The 22,714-nt window shown below is 43.1% G+C and overlaps 1 protein-coding gene across 4 annotated transcripts in view; it reads right to left on the bottom strand.

Annotated features, from left to right (window-relative positions):
* Window positions 1–874: 874 nt before the first annotated feature.
* Window positions 875–22,714, bottom strand: part of DIP2B (disco interacting protein 2 homolog B) — a 194,834-nt gene continuing 172,994 nt past the window's right edge. For all 4 annotated transcript variants that reach the window (XM_032492804.1, XM_032492801.1, XM_032492803.1 and 1 more), the window contains 13 exons: window positions 21,816–21,939; window positions 20,362–20,483; window positions 19,021–19,132; window positions 16,846–16,955; window positions 16,231–16,361; window positions 14,480–14,648; window positions 13,695–13,865; window positions 12,629–12,690; window positions 11,701–11,758; window positions 10,001–10,075; window positions 8,709–8,886; window positions 6,635–6,758; window positions 875–4,972 (listed from right to left, as the gene is read on the bottom strand). In XM_032492804.1, the coding sequence (XP_032348695.1) occupies window positions 4,720–4,972; window positions 6,635–6,758; window positions 8,709–8,886; window positions 10,001–10,075; window positions 11,701–11,758; window positions 12,629–12,690; window positions 13,695–13,865; window positions 14,480–14,648; window positions 16,231–16,361; window positions 16,846–16,955; window positions 19,021–19,132; window positions 20,362–20,483; window positions 21,816–21,939 (1,689 nt within the window). In that variant the 3' untranslated portion in view covers window positions 875–4,719. The remainder of the gene's footprint in view (window positions 4,973–6,634; window positions 6,759–8,708; window positions 8,887–10,000; window positions 10,076–11,700; window positions 11,759–12,628; window positions 12,691–13,694; window positions 13,866–14,479; window positions 14,649–16,230; window positions 16,362–16,845; window positions 16,956–19,020; window positions 19,133–20,361; window positions 20,484–21,815; window positions 21,940–22,714) is intronic.

Here is a 22,714-nt window from a genome sequence, read left to right as displayed (position 1 = left end):
AAATTCTTAGCATGATACATAAAGGGCCTTAGTGAGCTCTCCTTGGCTCAAACCTCCATAATTATCTTTTACTTTTCTCCCTTTAAATCCTACATCCTAATAATGAATTGCAAGTTCCAGAATATGCAGCTCTGCCTTCCTGTTTGTTGTCTTTATCTAGCTATCTCAGTCTTCAAAACTCAGTTCAGAGTTACCTCCTCCAGGATGTATCCCTCACTTACCCTCCCTTGTCACTGGATTGGGTGCCTATCCTATTTGCTCCCACAGTCCACCTTTGCTCATAACCTTTAATACACTGTATTGTTTTCCTATATCTTCTTGAGGGCAGTGACTTCACGTTCTTCTCTCTCTAGCTTCAGTTCTTATCCCAGTTACTTGTGCCTAGTTGGGTAGGCACTCAAGAAATGTATGTTAAATGGAAAAGGTTCTCAGCTGCCTGAATAGCTTGGACCATAATCCAAAGGCGAGTTTCAGTGTCTGAGAACATGCACAATTTGATGGAAACTCTCATCAAGTTTCTTGAAACCAGGAAATGGAAGAGCAAATGAAGTATTACTTTAGAAAAAGATGAAATCCAGCCCAATTACACATTAGGAAAAAATTAAAATTTCTGATCAATAGTTTAAAACTACCAAAAATGCCACATGGGTAGGAGGAAAACTAAGGTATGACTGTTTCTGACAAAAGGCTTCTTAGTTTTAATAACGATTTCTGCATTGTTCCTTGATCTGGCCTCCTTGAATAGCACCGATTTGCTTTTGACTTTGGATCTCTGTGTCCATTTCCCTTAGACCACTCCAGCTATCTTCAGGTCTTACCATCTGAAGTTAAATTAAAAATTAATTAATTCCAATTTATCAATGCTCCCAAAGTGTGAAGCATTAAACACAACCAAGCATCAATATTTATTAACACAAGACAAAGGAAACACATTCAATGAGTTAATAGAACACTGTCCAGCCAGATGTTAAATTTAAAAATGTATATCTAGTCTAAATTCAAATAAATAAAAAAAAACTTTATACATAATTACACAGTACTATAGTTTGAATTTGACACTGGTAAATATCTTGACAGAAAGTAAACAAAACAAAGCATTTAGGACTAAAAAATTATTCTTATATCTTTACACTCTCTTTCCTCTGGACAAATAACATGGCCCATCTACATATACCTAAACCAGAAATGTCATATGAATGATAAAGAAAAGGCCTATTGTGTATCTGGAGTACTGCAGCTTGCTCCAAATACTCTTGCTTTTAACATGAAAGCAGACAACAAAAACAACTCTAAGGCATAGATCATGTTGGAGTTTGAGGGTGAGGTGATAACTCCTCATTGCTTTAGTCTAAAGATTCCTGGATATTCAAGGAAAGTAATTTATTTGGCCAAGATATTGAGCACCATGCCTGGGGCAGAGACCTTAACAAAAAAGCTAAGGCCTCAGGCCCTTTGTTGATTCAACAAAAGCATTAAGCAAGCATTGCCCAGGGACTAGAGTTAAGGAGACATTCACTCCTATGACCAAACAGACAGGCAATGGTCCCGAAACAGCCTGAGGCAGCACAACTTCAGGAAGACCTGGGACTGGAGGAACAAGGGCCCTTTAATAGGCAGGAAGGAAATAAAGACTGTGGATTCACTGATGCCCACTAACATGCTGGTCATTCCCAGGGTCTCACTGCTGCAGGAGATGGCACTTGTTCTGAGGCAGCCCCTTCCTCATCTATCTCAGTTACTTCTGTTGAGAGGCAGAAAGAGTTTCAAAAACTTTTAAGAGGAACAGATTTCTCTTATGTGAAATGGGGGCTTGCTATTAATTTAGTTTTCTTTTTCATAGGCATGAAAACCCAGACAGAATGTCTTCCAGAGTTTTGACAAAGCTGTTTCTATCAATAATGGCCTTTTGGGCCTGTCTCAAGAGTCAGTTCAACCACAAAGGTTCTACCTAGTGTGGAAAGACTAAGAGCATTGTGTCATCAAGAGGAAGTTTTCTCACTGAGTCTGCAACAGACTAGGCATTAAATCTGCAGATGGTCCCACAAACACCTCTAAGCTAATGACTAGAATCTCTTTCCCTTACCAGAGGATACCTTACCAGAATGACTGGTGCAGTTCCCCAAAGACATAGCTTGGCTTTCTTCCATTAGCATACTCTGGCTTTGGGGAATGGACAAAAGATAAATAAAGCAGCCACAAGGCAGAAAGCAAAAAAATGACAATAAATCAGAAGCCTAAGGAACTACAAAACTACATAATCAGCCCCTAAATAACTGAGAGTTGGCCATACTCTGAGATTAATGGAGTATTTTATTTGAAGGAATGAGTATAGCTCCACACTGTCCAATATGGTAGCCAACAGCCACATGCGGCTACTGAAAACTTGAAATATGGCTAGTCCAAATTGAGATGTGCTTAAAACATATTAAATTTCAAATATTTAATATGAAAAAAAGTAAAACATCTCAATAATTTTTTATATTGATTCCATACTGAAATGATAGTATTTTTGATATACTGTGTTAAATAAAATATATTAAAATTAATTTCACCTGTTTCTCTTTACTTTTCAAAATGTGATTACTTAAAATTTTTAAATGGCAGATGTGGCTCACATTATATTTCAAGCAGACACCCAAACCTGTGTAGAAAAAATTATGAAGGAAATCCATAGAATAGACTCTGCCTATATTTTTTTTTCTGAGAACTAGTGGATTATGGAGCTAGAAGATCCTCAGGATTCCTTGCTTTGCTTACTGAATCATCAGAAATTGTTTTAAGAAAATTACTTTCCAGATAATCAGGCTGTTTTCTCTGTGGAGCCATATTGTTGCTATCCACTGGGATTTCTCGTCCCAACGCAAGTGCTTTTTCTGTGCATCCTAGAACCTCTCCCATCATGTGTAAATTAATGTCATCCAAAATGCAGAAAAAGAGATCTGGAACTGGAAAATGCCTTGAGGCCTGCCCTCTGTGGAGAATGAGTTGGGAGAAAAAGAGGATTATGTCAAAAGGAGCTGGTAAAGTGGCTTTGAGTCAGGAGACTGTGTGAGGGCAGCCCCCCAAGAACGCTGCCGTGGCGAAGGGTCTGGTCTTTGCATTATAAACCTTATTCTCAGGGTAATTACAAGTCTTAAAAATTGTTTAAAAACATATTTAGTTTACATGATGTTACAGTGGGGTAAATAATATGTATTATTAAAATAGTCTAAATAAATATTTACACAATAGACCAGAGTGGGTCAAAGAGAACCATTCTGATTTAACAAGTTAACTCTGTTCACTTTGAGTTTTTTTTTTAATTTTTAAAAATATTTCTGTAAGAAAAAAATAATAAAATTCAACTATATTCAAATACATGAAGCATCAGACCAAAGAAAGGAAACCGAGCCGGAGGCCAAACTCAGTCCCAGGCTCAGTCCGCTTGGCCTGGGCACCGCAGTTATTTCAAAAGAGTTTCTTGCACCCATCAGACACCTCCCCTATTTCAGCATAAGTCTGGCTCTTTTGGCAATCCCTATCAGTCAGTTCTGAGATATGTAGCTCTGCGCCCTTATGCCTCCACGTGACTTGATCCCACCGCCTTCCCAGACTATCACTACTGTCCTTAAATTCTCTGCCCTCGTGAACTGGAAGAACGGAGGATGCTCTTCAGTTTTCAGAAAGGAGAAGCTATGTGTATAACTGCAGACACAGCTTACAATGGGCCTGGAAAAGGGGAAATTCTAAATTCTTATGTAGTCACTTTAAGTGTGAAAGACAGTTTCAACATTGCGGGCCAGAGTGAGTTATTGCGATTCCTTAAAACTAGGTGAGCTCTAATGAATCTTAGCTTTTTCCTAACATTTTGATTTTTAAACTGAGATTTTCAGCTTGTAGAAACAGGCTGAATTCCTAAAAGCTTAAGCTGATTCTGGGAATGCAAGCTTTAAAAACAGACATAGGCAGCTTCCGTTTATACTGAATATATGCCAGCCAACAGAGACATAGTACAATGTGCAGCAAAACCTGCAGTCTGCACTTTTCAGTCACCTACTCAGTTACACTGCATCAAGAGAGCACTGTAATTCTCTCAAAGTAGAAATGTTCCTACTTTAGTTGTTACAACTATACAAGCCAAGTCTACAATTTTTTAGTGAATTAAGTGTATTCTTATTTACATGTTTAAAACACTGGTCAAAATGTTTTACAGTCAAGAATTCTATATATAAAGTCATTCTCATATTCAGTGGGTTATTTGATTTGCTTATGGGTCAACTGGAAGTAAGCCGAGTAATCTCCATGTTAACAAAACCCGCAGAATGTCTAACTATGGTAAAATGGCAAAATACAGTACAGAGTGGGGAACTGTGTAATTCAGACTACCCTCTTCATGTGAATTCATTAAACTCCCTTACAAAATTCTAGAACAACATTAGATAAAAATACAAGTATATACAACAGATGAAAAAAATGTAACATGCATGTAATTGCTTTAGTAACGTGCTGCTCACGCTATGTCAAAGCTCATGACTAATAGGCTGTTAACATTTTTTTCATTTGCCACCACAGAATTCCCCTTTCCTGTGTGTCATGTGATTGCAGAATCCCACAGGATGAGATGAAGGATATAGTGTAGCATCTCAGCTTATTTCACACCGTTTGAAAGCTTGCTCCTAGTCACCAGTCTTTGGTCCTTGTGGTTTTGCAGGATGGCCCCCTGTAATCCCCACAAGGTGGTCACATATTATAAGCCACATAGATGGGGTCTAACTGGTCAGCTAGGAAGCTGTCACGGAGGTGCATCCTCTGCTTCTCCCCTCTGGAGTTGATGGGGATAACACCTGGGTCCACCACCACCACGACGCCAACGATGAGGTAATGCTCTTCTAGGACCACGTTTGTCACTAAAGGAACCAGATCTAGGGCTTCCTGTTCAGAGCCACACAGTTCCACAACCACCACGAGCAAGTTGGTCCATGTGAACACGGCACTGCAAGTTCAATGACATTCAATTAACATATCATCTTCTACAGTGTCTGCCCAAGACTTATCCCCATGTCCCTGAGGACTGCCTTCTCCCTTGGATCCAAGCAGGAGGCTATCAGCCACATCTGTAATACATGACCTTGTCCCTGTGATCACAGTTGATTACCTGAGCCATCCAATATCTCTTGGGAGTATGGAAGTGGGATTGAAAGCTGTCAGCTGGTTGCCTAAACTGAGGACATGTACTTAAGAGCTTGAAAGTTCTGGGGTTAGTTAGGTATACAGAGAATTTCAGAGAAAAGCTCTTCAGGGAGGAGAGAAAAAATGAAGTGGATGCCCACGTGGCTCTAGAGAGTGAGAAGATGGTGCTTCCTGATGGCCCTCCCGTCCCTAGTTATCCTTTTTTGAGATCCAGAGCTGGTTAGAGACTTTCAGGAACCTCTGAGATGGCTTTCAGGTACTTTCAGGTACTCTTCCTATTAACTCTTGTTTGCTTAAGTATTTTTGAAGAGAATTCTTGTTATTTGCAACATAAGAGAGCTTTAACTAAGATTATTATCTATACTCTTACACCCAACAGGAAGGGAGTCGGCCTGGCCTCGTCTGAGCTTAGTGCCCCTACAGGGTCCTTAATGGTTCATCAGATCAACTTCTACAAGGTAGAAGTTGCTTTACACTGAGTGGGATTGCTGGGTTAGGATGTATGACCTGATTTGTGATAAGTAGTGTTAAACTGCCTTAAAAAAAAATCGATCCCAATCATTAAAGAAAAATGTACACAATATTTGGTTGCACCAAAAGTCAAATGTTTAAAATTAGGGGGTAACATGACACCCAACTTCCCTGTGTTGTTCTTAAACCTCATGGGCATCATTCAGGTCTGAGGAGAAACTGTGACAAAAGCAAGATAAAGATGCTCACAAAGAAGTATCTGGAAAGCATGAACAACCGTTACAGAGCTGTGGCTACTTTGCACAGGAAAAAAGACCTGAGGAAGGACACGCTGACTTAAATATATATGGATTCTGTACTGTCAAGAATCCAGAATGAGAGACAACAGTAAAAACTAAGGTTTTGATTTTAAGGAATTAAAAAAAAGTTTTTAAGAAATTTTTTAGTCAACATGAGGCTGGATGACCCTTTAGCGGGATGATGTGGGGGGAATTCCCGCACTGAGGGAAAACCACACCAGATAAGAATGATGATCCTTTTCATCTGCTTACCATTTGATAGATTACGAAGCACATTCTCATTTGATCCTCCTGATAATCAGGAAGAAGCAGACAAGGTATCTGCAAATAAGCAAAGCAGCCTCCATGGGAGAGCTGGGCCTGCAAGCTGGGTCTTTTGATCACAAAGTCATGGTTCCCCTCCTGCTACACTGTACCAACTTGCTAGAGGCGGGTGGTTAGTTAGGTCCTTTCCAATGGTAAGAATCAATCATTAAAAAGGACTCAGCCCCTCACTGGGTCCACGGAGCCTGTTTCCGTGTCCCCATGGCCTCATCTGCCACAGACAGATGAGACAAGAATCAGTGTGTTTATTTTCTTGTTGCCCTTGGAGATCTATGTCTGTAGGTGGGATCTCGTACAGATGGCTGACTACAGATCCACTTCAACTGACAGTATAGCCGAAGAGGGAACCTGCTCTGTGAAGGGGAATTTACCATTCGGCAATGCTCCTGTGGACCCGAGACACGGAGGTCTCAATGTCGATGGGGTGGTACCGCAGTCCTCGCAGCTCCAGTGTCTCGTCCAGAGCTCCCACCACGTACAAGGCATCGTGACGCTCTGATGGAGAGAACAGAGAGATCTGGTTCATCAGACATACTGAGTGCAACGCACTGCTGGGGTTAGGAGCGCAGGGTTCAGGCCTCTGGCCACGTCATCAGCTGTGTAGCCAGAAGCAGATAGATCACTTGGGGCCCTGAGATCACTTAAGGCCCTGAGCCCTGCTTCCTCTCTGTGAGACGGGGTAATAATAAATGGCTGCTGTGCCGATTAAATGAGATAATCCATGTAAGGGAGTTAATATTGATGCCTCGGGCATGGTAAGGGCTGAAAAATATTAGCTATTATTATTACTATTATTATTATTATTTCTACTACTCCTTCTCCTCTGTGACAGTAATTGTTCCAAGTGCTGGGGAGACAAAGATGACAAAACACAATTCCTGCTCTGAAAATACTTACTGTCTGGTGGGGGAAACTACACGCAACAGATGTCGCACTGTGGTAAGAAGCCCAGTGACCCGAATGTGCCCAAGGGGTGGGGAGAGGATGACATGCCCCACCCTCGAGCTCAGCTCAAGGGTTCAGAGAAGGAAAAGCTGAAGCCTTGCTGGCTGAGCTTTCAAGGATAAATAGGAATTAGCCAGATGATGGCTGTGGGGTCGGGGATGGAGGGGAAGATTTTAAGATGGAAAAGAAATGAACATGTGTCACTGTTTCTAGACGTCTTCAAGGAATCCATGGAGAGATAGTCCTGGTTATTAATAGGCTTGTGATCCAGCCAGGACATGGCAGAAATCTCACTCTTTTCTTTTTGTTTAAGAGATTTTATGCACATACTGTATACATTTATATCTACATAGGTACTGCATTTTGAAGAAGAGAGATGATTTTACTAGGTCTACTGAATGTAGTATTTTCAGGAAAAAGTAGATGTCTGAAAACTTCAGCGAAACAAATGCTAGAAGCTGGAGAGAGGAGGCTGAGGAAGGCCAGTAGAGTTCCCATGACACCAGAGGAACTCATAATGACTGTAGTAACAAAAACAATGGCAACACAGCAGTTAACGACTAGGAAGTGCTTTCTGTGTGCCAGGCACCTCTAGGCACCTGAATGTATCATGTCATTTGATCTCACATCGTTTTGACAAGGCAGGAAGCATTATTACTCCCCCTTTCCATGTAGGAAACTGAGAGGTCCAGTGAGTGGCTCAAGGTCACACAGGAAATGGCAGAGGGAGGCTTCAAAACCAGGGTGCAGGCGAGCAATGCCTCCCTCTTCTCTAGTATGTCGTTCTGCTTCCCTGTGAAGCACGGAGAGACTACGGAGCTGATCAGTGTGCAGCACGTGTGACGGGCGAAAGAGAAATGACCTGGCTCGATTCCAGCCATTAAAGCCCAATGAGTGATTTGGGTCAGTTCTTGACGTGCATCATACAGTCAGTGCTGGGGATCTGAAAATGGCTACTAATGCCACCAGGAAGAAAGGCTGGGGGCAGATGGCAGTGAAGCCATGACAACTGGGCAGAGGCTGATTGGGGAGCCCGGGCGAGCAGTCTCATGTCCAGTGTGAGCCCCCGAAGGGACAGAGCGCTCCAGACGTTGGCCCCGCCACGCTGACTCCCTCTCAGGGATTAGGAGTAGAGGATGAAAAGATGAAATACCTGTCCCTGGAGCTGGCTCAGGGCTGGAGGCAGCCCCACTGGGCAGAGGGTCTGTGTCCTGCCCGGGGCACCTACCCATCACCAGGCGCACGTCTACGACTGCCCGGCCGAGCTAACCCATGGTTCAGGGAGGCCAACAGGGCGCCCTGGTGATTCCGCCCTAGGGACTCTTCATGGGGCAAAGTCTTACTTCAAATGAATATAAATTCGTGTATGGGTTCAAGATCACAGAAGGGAATGACTCAATACACACAGTCCACAATCCAAAGCAGGCTGAGGCAGGCCAGCCTGTGCCCGAGGCTGAAATGCACAGCAGGATGAGGGGGAAGAGCTGGTGTGGATGGTACCTCCGGTGGCCGCTGTGAGCTCAGTCCGGCGGACAAAACCCAGGTATCCTGTCCGAGCCCAGAGTGTCTGGGCAGCATCCCCAAAGCTGAGGCGGGTGTTGAAATGATCAGCTTGAAGAGTCTCACTGTCGTAGATGGTGTAGTAGCCACTGGCTGTGTGAGGACTGTTCACCCAAATCTACAACAAGAAAGGGGGACTGGTCATGCTTCACCAGTATCAGTGCAGTTCTCTCAGGACAGGTTACTTCGGTTTTTTAATCTCACATTTATATTAACAACAACGCAGTTGCAACAGTAAAGGCAGCCAACATTCATCAAGTGTTGACCACGCGCTGAAAGCGCTGAACTCCACATGCCTTACCTCCATCAATCCTGATACACACGATGTGACAATACGGTGTGTATGACTATTATTCTCACTTCACAGATGAAAAAAACAGGAGTTTAAGAAACTCATACCTAAGACGCAGAAACTAGGAGACCCAGACCCATGTCTGGGTGGCTGCAGAGGCAGTGCTCTGAACCTGGAGGCTACGCTGCCTCCCTGGCTCATTTCTCAGCCTCTTCCAGCGTCTCACAGATACATCAATGGATCATTTCTGGGCTCTAAACTAGGTTATAAAGCCCCCAGGAAAACACTGTGTGACAGGCACTGTTCCATGTGTACTGCCGACAAAGGTACTGATGTATTTAACTGTCACACAATTCTACGAGGGAGGTGCAGTTATTACTTGAGGGGGAGGAAACTGAGAGGTTAAGCAACCTTCCCAATAATGAGAAGCTGGTAACTGGCAGAGCCCAGGCCTCCTGGCTTCTGTACCTACGCACATTCCTCCCAGTAAGCTATGGGTGAAATACCAGGGTTGCTCAAAGACTGTGGGAAGAAAAATTAAGTCTTTTAAAATATCTTTATCCTAATACAAAAAATGGATACATTTTGGAAGAGAATATAAAATTTGTATAAATTTTAAAAATTGTATTTGTGTCTCCTTCTAGTTCTACTCCTTAATAGGTGGGAACAGGTGGAATTTGTCCACTTTCTTTCTGAGCTAAGGGAATGTCAGTGGACAATCTGGGACTAGTTCTATTTGGGTGCCCAGATCTTCTCTCCATCTTGGTGTCAATTTCCCTCTTTGGTCCACTGCAGCTTGTGCCTTACAGAGAAAGATTAAAACTCTTGAAAACTCACAATGGGGGAAAAGCTAAACTCACAGTTTCACTGACTTTTAGAATATGAACATTAAAGTCTTTCACTGCTGACTTTTCAGAGTAAAGGGGAAAATTCTACATACCTCTCCAAGGTGAGAGTCTCCAACAGGCCCTTTGGTCTCGGGATTAACAATAACTACTTTCACTCCAGGTAAAATCTAAGAATCAAAGAGAACACAAAGACTGGGCTCAATTAAATGTAATGACCTCTAGGAAATGTAGTTACCCACCCTCCTCTCACTCTGTGCAAAGGCTGGAGCTGAGATGGTGCTCACGGGACTGTCCTCAGTGGAGACAAAGGTTTAACAAGATTCAGCCTCAAAATCAGCCCCTTCTCATGATCTGTCTTGCTCACTGGATTGCCTGAGAGCCTCCGCTCCGGGTGACAGTGAGCGCTAGAGGCAGAGGGACCTGAAGAGCACGGGAGGACGGTGGCAGCTCTGCAGGAGAATGGAAAGACATCCGCCCGGGTCCCCCTCAGGAGGGAAAAGGAAGCAGTGGTGCCAGCCTAAAGGATGGCTCAGGGCCTCTCTGCATGCCTCAACCCCTCTTCTCATCTTGGGTTTCTAGCGTATGGTTCCTTGAGAAACCCCACAATGATGATCTGGGCTCATGTACCTAAAACCTCAAGGAAGGAAGAGAAGGGCCACTCCTGCTCGTCTGGACCAGGCACCTCACTAAAGCTCCTGACAAGATGGTAAGGTCACCCCACCTCCACCTCAAAGGGTTTAAATGGAGGAGTAAAACCAGAGTACACTCCCCATGGGCTCATCCATTGCTGCATACATTAGGCAGGAGCTCTTTATTCCTTCCCAATTTTCCCTCTGCCTTTTGGAGTTACTAGAAGGGATTCTGACACGTTATCACCACCTCCTCAAAAGGATGAGAAGCTTGACAGCTCATGCTGATTTGATTCTTTCATTAGTAAATTGTTCAAAACTGCCATAGACTGAAATCCACGTGTTGAAACCTAACCCTCAATGTGATGGTATTAGGAGGCAGGGCCTTTGGGAGGTGATTAAGGCTCTGCCCTCATGAATGGGACCAGTGCCCTTATATGAAAGAGACCCAGAGATTTCCCTTGCTCCTCTGGCCACGTGAGGACAGAGCAACAAGACGGCCATCTAGGGAATCTCTCATCAGAATCTGCTGGCTCCTCGGTCTTGGACTTTCTAGCCTTCAGAAGTGGGAAAAGTAACCTTCTGTTGTTTATAAGCTACCCAAGTCTATGGAATTCTGTTACAGCAGCCTTCTGGATGGACTAGATAATGACTAAATCTCTTCTTGAACAATTTAAAGCCTCATTCTAATCTAAGAAGTCACTCTCAAATATCTTTATACTCTCGTCCCCATTTTGATTTCTCTTTTAACTTTAAATATGTGTATGTCTTCCCTGATCTTAAACCCCCCCCCTCTATCTGCCACCCTATTTTTCCTCCTTGTAACACTGACAAAGGTAGAATTGCCTGTTTTTAAGTGTTGCTCGTCTCTTCACCTTTGATATAATGAACACTGAATTCTGCTGATCTGTCAAATAAGAATAACATGCTGATCGAATTAAAAAAAAAAAACTGGAAATTAAGAAGGCTTGAATCTAGTATTTTTCTTATTTATGTTCCCATATGAATTTGAAAGCATTGGCTAAGCGGAAATTGTTGAATTATCTCCAGATTTCGATTCAGTCTTGCCCTGGGCACTAATATATTATATGGCTTCAGGTTTCTTTGAAATGAACCATCTCTCCACACAGACTACCTTTCCAATGGTTAACTGAGCAAATTACCTTTCCAGACTCTGAGAGGAGCAAACTCTGGGGGGCACCCCGTTCCACAAGACGAACCCTGCAGAAGAATAATTCAATACTTACTATGTATGTGCAAGCCTTTAAAAAAACGACTGCATCATTTATACCACAGCTATAAACTGCTTTCCCAAGACCTCTACTCTGTCTCTCCTCAAGCTAGAGCAGAGTATCTTAAACTCACATCACTGACATTTTGGGTCAGATATTCTGTTAGTTTTTGTGAAGGGCTGTCCTGTGCATTGTAGGATGTTTAGCAACATCCCAGGCCTCTACCCACTAGATGTCAGCAGCACCTCCTTGTTGTGACAAACCAAAATGTCTCCAGACGTTGTCAGATGTCCTCTGGAGGGCAAACTCTCCCTGGGCTGAGAACCACAGCGCTAGAGATGCTCTCCTTGTGCAGGATGGCTCAGTGCCACGGGCCACACCATGAACACAGCCCGAGTCAGAGGGACCCGGGAGAAGGTTCCAGAGCCCTCAGGCCAGGAGCTCCCCTTAGGACACAGCTACAATTCATATGTGAGCTGATAAGGAGGAAGGCTTTTACTCCTGGGGCTCAGATAAAGTATTGTTTCAAAAACCCTACTCTGCCTCGTTTATCGTCTGTCTCAGTTATTTTTAAACTGCCAGAGAAAAGCATCTATCCATTTTAGTTTAATTTATGTCAAATATCACAAAACACCAGTATTACATTTTAATATTAAACAACAGTGCAGCAACTGTGGGAATTAAAGCTTTTTTCTTATAAATGTAAATCTTGTGAGCTATTAATAATGAAAATTAATTCCTCCTCTCCCCCTAAAGACTTTAACAAAAGGAATGAGGGAGAGAGCTGGCTTTCTTGAGGCTCAGAATTGTTTCTGCTCAGAAACGCTAGCAAAAAACAAGTAAAACAAATCTGCCATACCTGTCGTGTCTTAGTGCTTTCAGATCTACATACACAGTAGTTGGATCAGGCCCTGAGGTTCCCTAAAGAAAAACAAATCAATGCATTATTTATTTAAAATTTAAATGAATGTTATTTCCATATTTCACATTTTCAAATCAAGAAATAGATAATTTAGCCCCAAACATGAAAAATCTGAACTCTATTTTGAAAGCTCCCCCTGTCAACCAGAAGAGGCAAGGTTGCCGTCAACCTGAAAGAGACGCCTGGCCTGGCTTTCTCCTCGTCCTTCTTCCCTCTCTTCCCCCACCTCCCGGGAGAGTAGGCCAGGGGCTGGGGCAGCACTGAAAGGTTACCAGGCTGAGAAGGGTCCTCATCCCTGTGCTCAAAGTAGGGATGAGACAGACCAGCATCCGTGCGATTTTCAAAACCAACATTGGCCCAAGCTGACAGCAAGGGGCCCATGACGGGGCTCCAAGGTTAAGGTGTCACGATGCTGCTCAAAAGTCACTCAACCATGGACACAGAGGACCCGACCCACCCTTGTACACCACCTTCTTTGACTCTCACTCTTGTCCATACCTCCATTCGCCTAATTAGCCTCCAAGCTACATAAAATCAGACTCAGTTCTTTCCTGCTGTTTCAGCCCCTTTTCTGTTATTTACCCACCAAGATAACACAGCAAAGTTGCCATCTGGCTGGAGAAAAGAATACAGGCTTATTTGTGCTTCCTTTGCAAAAAAAGGTATAAAAGATAGAGGAGACTGAAAACAGAAGGTAACATAAATAAAATTCAAATAGGCCTCGGAAATCTTCTTGATTCATCGTCACGGACCATAACACCACCACTGAGAGTAAACATTTACATTAGTGCTTAACTGCCGGGCATGGCTCCAAGCACCCGGCACCTGGAAACTCAGTAGTTCTACAGAACGACTCGTGAAGGACAATACCATCATCTTCATTTTACAGATGAGCAAAATAAGGCATAGTAAAGTCCAAATAAAAAGCCCCGAGTCCCACAGCAAGTAAATGGAGGCCTATGCTCCGAGCCCCTCCCCGCAAGTAAGCTTTCACGACAGTCACCTGCAAACATATTGCTACATTGACTCTCGATCCAAAAGTGGTGCTGACGGCCCGAGGGGACAGACCGATGTCCTTAAAGAGCTTGGAGAAGGACTGCTGGAGGGCAATGCGGGGCCGCTCCTCAGCCACCACCACACACGTCCGGATGCAGGAGAGGTTGATTCCTCTGGTCTGTAAGACACCATGCACAGGAGCCGGGGTTAGCAGGATTGTAAAGCACTGAATAAACATGGTTACTTCTCTACCTATGTTCAAGGAACGCCAGGGAATTCTGTGTTCTCACCGCAGATATCCAGAAAAAAGATACACCTTTTCAGAAAATACCAAGGCATTTCACTAAAACCATTACCCATGGTCAATTTGCTCATTCTTGATTTCTTTCCTCTGCCATCTAGAAGTTTCAGGTGCCAGTCAGACATATGATCACTGGATATACACATGAATGAGCTGCCTTATCTCTGGGGCAATTCCCAATCTCGAATATACTGAGGATGCAAATTCTACTGGGAAAAATCCTCCTGGAAGTCACAGTTCCCTTTCATCTTTACATAAAAGCTTTTCTATTCAGCCCCACCTCTTCTCTACAATATAAGAATCAGATTAAACCCTGAGAAAGTGCATTAAATTAGACAGTGGAAGAGAGAAACTTTCTGAGATTTACAAACCTTTTTTGGCTAGAAAAAAGCAGCCAGATCTGTCTGGCCAGCCCTACCAGGGTGTCCTCGTGCCTGGACCATTTCTTTAAAATCTCTCATGACTGGCTCCTTGATACAGCTGCTTCTTACCTTCAGCACCTCCACTTGGTTTCCAAGCCCCTTGGTGCAGAGCTCCATTACTGAGTAGGAGCAGAAAGTATCTCTTATTTTGTACTGGTTGACGGTGGTGAGCCAGAGGAAAAGGTTGTTTTCTAACTCCATAGGAGGAATTAAGATGGACTGGTGGCCTGAATAGACACTGCAATGAAGAAACACAAGAGCTGACATGATCAATTCATTCTAGGTACCTTGATTCCTAGAACACCATCCATTCAACAAATACTGAGTGTGAAGGACACTGTCGGGTCATATGACATAAGAAGGTCTAAGAATCAGTCTCATTCCTACTGAACTCACAAGACACAGTAACTATAAAGCAGGCTATAGAAGGTGCAGCAACTAAGACGGAAATAAAGGACATCAAGATCACAGAATAAAGAGCAAGTTGTTCAAACTGGGAACACAGAGGGGGGAGTGTTTCACTGAGTGGGTAACACTTGAGCTGAGGCTTGAACGAGTAGGAATTTGATGGTGGCCGGAGGAAGTGAGGATGTGGTGAGGGCACTCCAGGCAGAGAACAGCATATGCAAAGGGACAGAGATATAAAATTACATGGTGTGTTTAATGTCGTCAGAAACAGTATTCCAGGGTGAAATACTAGAGCACAGGATGCCTGGGGGAGTGGGGAGAAGTGAGGCCAGAAGGGTCGGTACCAAACTGTGAACTATATTACATGAAGGACTTTAGCATTTACTCAGCAGACAGTCCCTACAGCTTTAAGTTGAGGCAAAGCTGGCTACAAGGAGGAGGGACTGGAGATATGAGTCACTGAAGGCTGAGAGACAGCAGAGGCTGCAACAGCACAGGCGCAAGAGGATGAGGGCTTGAACCCCGACAGGCCAGCCAGGACAAGATGGAAGGGATGGCAGAGTCCCATATCATATGTACTCTCTCCAGCCATGAATCCTCAACTTCCTGAACCTTGAGTACAGATCACAATCACTGGGAGCCCAGGAATCCTGTATTTAAAAAAAATACTGGACTTGTGGTCTTCACTTCTGGAGATTTAGGTTAGTAAGTCTAAGGAAGGCCCATTAATTTTTTCTAATAGACCCCTAAGTGACTTTTATGTACAGACAGGTTTAGAAACAACTGAGCCCAAGGATATGACACTTAATGGCCCGTGAGACATAAAAGACACAGAGTGAAGATAACGTGGGTCCCTAGGTGGACAATGCCATCTTAAGAAGGATGGTGACAGAAGGCATCTGTGAAGCATTCACAGAGATGCCCACCAAGGAGGCAACAATACAGGTCTGAGATGAGGTCCCCAGGGAGGACAGTGGAAGGAGGTGGGATCTGCTATCCCACAGGAAAGAATCCAGCCAGGACCCACATGCTACTTTCCAGCCACAAGCTGTCGCCCATCTCATTACATTCCTTCCTGCCAAGCCTAGCAGTGCATTCTAGCTGGGACAGCATGACATTTCACCCAAGTGTCATCCTTCTGCTTGGCTCTGCTTCTAAAATGAGGATTACAGGATGGAGCAAAGAAGAGGTAGTAAGATCACTGCCCTTTTGTATGAGGCAAAAAGCTAACAGAAAAGAGGGGATACAGACCAAATCAAATGAACATCAAAGATATATTAGGTGCACAAATTCTGGAAACATCAGCATTTTACTGAAACTTTACCAAATTAAGGGAGCAAAGGGAAGGATGAGATGGTCATAGCCCCAAAGATATTCCCATGCATTCTGTTTCTTTGCATTTCCATTCCTACCTGCAGAGACACCAGAGTGCAAAGCCAAGTCCACAGTAAGGGTCAAGGCAGATGGCGATCTGCCGAGAAGAATACAACTCACACTGGAGCTTGATGGCTCTGCAGAGAGCATTGACTGCAGAGTGGGACATCTGGAAGGTAAGGAACAGGATGGAACTGGTATCCCACAGGCAGAAAAAACAGCTCTAATGCTAGTTCTGAGAAGCTTCGTTTTCCCCAAACTCCTCACAGTGATGTATATTTTTTACTACTTCAAAATGCCTAGTCTAAGTCTAACTGAAAGTAACATATTTGTTTATTTGTCAATATTGAGGTTTAGGAAATATGAATCTCTGACTTCATACTGGCTTTCACTGTAGCTCCTACTGTCTGTTAGCTTCTACGCTAGGTTCAGAACACTGCATAACACAAATTCCTTGGGATAACTTATTCCGGAAGAGCCAATGCTTTTATTTAAATATAGCAGAGGCCCTTGATCCTCCGCCTACTGGTCTCTGCTATAACCAGTTGGCCTCTACATCTGAAGTCCCTGGGGCAGTGGTCATCTCTATTTTTTGCAGACCTGGCATTTTACCAGCATCTAGTGAGAGAGTAAATATACCCCGACTACTCTACCTTCACTCCCGTAAGCATGCCAGTTGTGGAGACACTGAAATCGAGATATGCCAGCATCTCAGGAGTGGGCGGTTTATACAGCTGAGGTAACTTTTTCCTGGGTAAATCATCTGCAAGGAAAAGAAAAACCCGACGTCAACCAGACACACTGGAACTCAAAAATCATTGCTCTTCCACCGGTCTTCTGTGACTCTGCTTTGCCCAAATTTAGCTTCTGGGGTTTGCTAAAGCTCAGGCTTCTCATATTTAACCAACCAGATCACATGTCACTCCTAGAAGTGGGCTGGGGTTGAGGGTACCACTAGACAGTGTAAACAAGGAAAGCTACATCAGGTAGGTGTATTTACTGGAATACAGTAAATCAGTGAGGGGTAATATAACAGCAGTGGAAAACACAGGCTGAAGTGTTCAAATCCCAGCTCTGCTATTTATCAGCAATGTCACCTTGGTGTCATTTAACATCTTTGTGTCTGTTTCCTTATCTCTAAAATGCTAATAACACCTGCCCTCACAGAATTATGAGGAAGTTAACTCACATAAAGCACTTTAAAACAACTTAAGCAGCTTTACTTGTTGTTATGCTGGTTTCAAGTTAAAGTTCATTATTTACAGTGTAGTACATGTTACTGTAATTATGAACTGCTTTAAAAGTTGGACAGTTTTTCTCCAAGTTAACATGACAGATTTTAAGGATGATAATCTGGGAACTGTTTTCCTTTGCTCTTTTAGGATGCCTCTCTTCCCCCCAAATTTGCTTTATAAGTACGTCAAATCCAAGGATATCAAGGATGTCTCCAACCCCAACCATGACTCCTCGATGGCTCCTTTGGCTTTCCAGATCAAGAAGTAATTCTGACATGGACTTTCAAACCTCTGTACCATTGGGTGCCCGTCTCTGGTAAAACCAAAGACTTATCTATCACCTTCAACTCATCTTTGTGTAAGGAAGGGCCACTCAAATGCCTAAAAAAGCCCTTTCTGTTGTCTGTGATTTCAGGTCTTCTTGAAATGTGACTGAGTCCAGTAACCACAGAAGGCCTCTCTACATCATTAACACCAACACAATCCATTTGTGGTATATATTATAAAGGACTTTGCTTATGTCCTTAAGTAACAAATGTAAAAAAATCTAGTTTGGCATCTGGCACACAATAACCATAAATACACATCATCCCTGCTTTCAAATCCATATAAATGTTCCTGAGGTGGACACCATGTGACACTCACTAAAAACTGGTAGGGAGGAAATTAAAGGTTAAGAGGCTGCAAATGGAGCCAAACTGACTGGGTTTGAATTTCAATTCTGCTACTTACTTAGCCTCCTTAGCCTCAGTTTTCTTATCTGTAAAATGAGGATAAAACTAGCACCTATCTAATAGGGTGGGTATGAGGACAAAATTAGGTAATACACATTAGATGACTGGCACATGGTAAGGGCTCAATAAAAAGCTGGACGTTACTATTATGATTATGTGCTGGTGTATTACATTATGTCATTTAATCTTTCCAACCCATGAAGCAGTTACACGTAACAGAGGACCAGGATTTACACCTTGTCTGCCTGACTCCAAAACCCACACTCTTCCCTCTACCAGACAGCCCTGTGTCTTCTCCCCTTCTGCAGTAATGAAAACCATCTAAAATTCATACACTTTATAGTTTTCAAAGTATTTTCACAGTATGTTGCTTTAAATATGTGCATCTGGCAAGGGTAGGCAGTGTTTCAGGAAAGGGCAATCTCAGACAAGGTTATACAGAAAGTAAGTACTGAGGCTTGAATTAGAACCAGGTCTTCTGACTGCTAGTCCAGTGCTGTCTCTACCAGATCTGGAAGTCAAGGATCGGAGCTTCTCAATATTTTATAAGGTTCCACATGTATACGGTCAGCTCTGGCATAAAAACCTAACCACAGTTTGGGGATGCCAAGAGTAACAGCAAGACACTTTCTGTCTCAAGGGTTCTAGCATATTGTGATCTGCTTCTCTGTGTCTGGTTGTTGCAGTATCCTGTCCTGGTAACTCCAGCTGAGCAGATATTAAGTTCTGCTTTTGTCTTAGCAGATGGAGTGGCTGCAACATAAGAGCTGTGTAAACACCTCTGGCATGAGAATCAAGGAAGCCTCAGGGAGTGAATGTTCTTGCTCCCTCAGTGGCTCTGGAGAGATCTCCCTTTCACCTGTGTCAATGATCATTGGCCAGGTTTTCACATCCACAGCTGCTGCCGCCTCTCGGGACCTCAGTAACCTCATTAGGGTCTGCGTGGTGAGAATGCAGGCTGCTTTGCTGACCTAGAAAACAAATGGACAAAAATAAGCACCAGGACGTTTAGCCCAAGTATAGCACCACAGGCTTGGCACATCACCCTGGGACAGGGCAGTACCAGCTTTTCAAAGAACACACACAGGACAATGGAGGTCAGTGTCTCCCCTCACATTTGTCCTGAAAATGTGACACTGAAGTAGAATGATGGACTTGTTCACAACACAATTTATTGTTTACCACAGCAATTCTCAAATACTCCACAGTTAAAATCTCAGTGTGGATCACCAAATCTCTTGATTTCAGGAAGATGGTAACAAAATAAAAACATGGATTTTGTAGTGCTCACGGAATGAGAGGTGTCAGAGGATCATCTCTGAGGGAGTTAGTGTTTGCAACAGTCCAGGGAATGGGGAAACACACTGGACATAGAACATATGTTGAACTTGAGGGACTCTGTGCTCTCGCAGAAACTAAGCTCTCCACACCCTGCACGTGGAAACACAAAGTTCCCTCACAAACCGTGTCAGTGGAAGGAAGCTCCCTGCCCTGCTGCTCCGGCCTACTGTGCAGTATACAACAAGGGCGTTTTGCTGAATAGAACTTTGTAATAAAATCATCTGTGGTGAACCGGCTTTTATACTGCAGGCTCCAGCTGCTGACAAAGCACCAGTTCTTAGAGAAACAAATGTTACATAAATGGGAATTTTGTAACCCTTTGCTCTAAAGTACATTAGGATGTAATGCAGTACAGATTTATCTTACTTTCTCCAATTCTCATATCCTGCAGAAACTTCTATCACCTCCAGAGCAAGATTCGGATAGCTTTTAATATTATACCAAGTGAATTTTTAAAACGAACCAAAATAAAAGTGACCTGACACTGGAGAGAATTCAGTTTGGCATATAAAATCACCTTGCTTACTGTGCAGGAAAAATATTAAAACATTTTTTTAAGAAGAAGGGAAAAAAAAACAGGTTTTATGGAGAATTACTAATGACAGCTTCAGTTTCTTAATGTTCACGATAAAAATATAAGCCCGTATTTCACCAACTGCTTTCCCACATTCCTTCACTGAAAAATGCTGGTCATTTTGGTCAGATTTAAAAAAAAAAGAAAAAAAAAAAAAGGAGGTAGTTTTCAGGAGATAGATTTGACTTCCTGACTCAACCAAACTAGAAAATTGGTAAAGATCTTCAGTTGTCTGACTGTGGATTTTACGAGATGAGGACAAGGCAAGATACAGCCGGTACTTACATCAACAATCATGCGGACGGTGGGCAATGTGGCCGTAAGGTTCTGAGCGTGAGGAGGCCGGACGGTCACAGGTATGCACCCCGCATACAGGCAGCCATAGAACGCAGCGATTAACTCGATGCCTGCAAGACACAGCCACTTAGCGGCCTTGTGTCACTGAGAAACCAAAAGGTAGATTTTCCAAAACCACTTTATTAAATCATGTGCCAGATGGATCAGGCCATAATTTAACAGAGACATTACCAAAAGAAATTTTTTAAATTAAGAAATTGAAAGTAAAGAAGGAAGCATATAAAACAGCTTAAAACAAAACAAAACAAAAACACAGAGAGAAGCCAAGAGTAAATAAGAAAGGAAATCAGAAGTAAAGACAACACCTGAAAGATACCCAAGGAAGGTACTTTGACATCATTATTTGATATTACATAGGAGAAACAACTGCAGAAATTAGGGCTGCTTCCTTTGGGAAATGTGAGACTAGGGGAAGGAGAGATGAGGAACACCTGAGCTTTCTTTAAATGTTCAGAAGGTGAAGGTCACTATGTGAAGAGCAGTGAGTCGCCTAAGATGTCACTTGCACTCCAGTGGGTGCAAGTTTTAGGGAGAAAAAGGGTCGGTTGACAGGTCCACTGTCAGGACCTGGAGAGGGGCCTCCTCGGGAGGTGCTCTGCTCCATCACCAGGTGGGTAACGGGCAGGTGGAAGACAACACCCCAGGAATAAAGTTGGAGGATTTCCTGTACCAGAGCACCGTCTAAGAAATCTTAGTATCAATGTAAATAAAATAGCATAGTAAGAATCACAGAGTAAAATGAGGTTAAGGGGATAAAAGACCACAGAAGGCTGGATGCATGAGTGTGTTAGGTGGTAGAAAAATAAAGAAAGGTACAACTCAAACATTTCACCTAAAATTTTGAATAGTTACACCAAACTGTCATTCAATAATTCTGAGTCCCTCTTGCTGTAAGGAGAAGGTTGCTAAATTAAACTAGAACATCGAAGATGAATGCAGTCATAATCATGCGACACTAAGCACCAGTTATGATGTGGAGAATGTGAAGTCAGAGTTCACGGACGACATGCTTTGGGAAATGGTCCCATTCCCGAACATTCCTAGAAATAATTGTCTCTTTTGAGTGTTTCCAAAAGTCAAGAAATCTTCATTCATTCATTCAGTGTTTACCATCATGCCAGGCACTGAGCTAACAGTGGAAATACAAGAGTAAACCACAGATTCAGTGGCAGCAGAGCCCTGGCACTGCACAACTCTGGGGGTGGGGGGCGAAAGTTGGGGAGGGGGGAGGATGGTCCACCCCCTGATGAGCCTATGTGCATGGTATTCAGAATTGGGACACGCACAGCCCATGTGGTCATGTATGGCGGCCCTGAGCTCCTGTCCTCCTAAAATTTGTAGGCTAGTAATGAGCTTGTCTAGTCTACCGATTCAACACGTACCAGGTGGATAGAGCAACACCACGTTGTCTCCTGCATTCAGATGTCCCTTATCACCAAGAACTGCCGCAATCCTCTCTGCTCGCTTATGAAGCTGAAGGCAGCTGGCTGTGCACACTGTAGTTCCCTTGAAATAGAAGTATAAGCAAGTCGAAGTTCAGTAAGGAAGTAAAACAGTAACAAATGCAGCCAATTTGACATTGTATGAAAGGCTTGTGCCTTGGTAGATTATCTTTTGCAAGTTACCAAATTCAGTGAGAACTCCCAAGCACCAAAAGATACGTGTGGTATTTTCTTTTCCAAGGTTTGAAGGTACTTAGGGAACAGCAACATTAACTTAAATCAAACATAGGTATTTACAGTCTTATTTAAGGTAGCCTTAAGAATACATAGGAATTTTTTGTTTAAATGAAGAAATAAGAGCAGAGGGAAAATAAAGAAATAAAAGCAGGATGAGGGCAGGAGGGAGGTCAGGACGCTGGTCTGTGGTCAAGTACATTTGCTGTGTATAAAACACAAGTTTGGCTCGGAGCAGCAAAGATGTAAACAAAAACAGTAACAAGGAAACAGAGCCCATTAGCTAACAATAAAAGATTAACAGATTAGAAGATGGCCAACTATTCAGGGTCCTGAGAATAATTTCTCCTTCGGGTCTTCATAAGTATCCTTATTGTTAATTCAAGTTTCCCTAAGCTGGGCTTTTTGAGCCCCTGTTCTTTTGTAAGTATAACACACAGATGAGAAAATGCATGAGATACAAATGTGCAGCTTGATTATAAAAATTATAAAACAAGCAGCTGTGTAAGAACCAGCAGGACATGAAAAAGACCACTGCCAGCAGCACAAAAGCACCCCAACAGGTGCTCCCACCAGCCCTCACCTTCCCTCCAGAGGGAACAACT

Source organism: Camelus ferus, chromosome 12, assembly GCF_009834535.1.
Source record: "Camelus ferus isolate YT-003-E chromosome 12, BCGSAC_Cfer_1.0, whole genome shotgun sequence".
Lineage (NCBI taxonomy): Eukaryota > Metazoa > Chordata > Mammalia > Artiodactyla > Camelidae > Camelus > Camelus ferus.
Note: the sequence above shows the minus strand (reverse complement) of the source record. Positions and strands in the feature narration are given on the sequence as shown.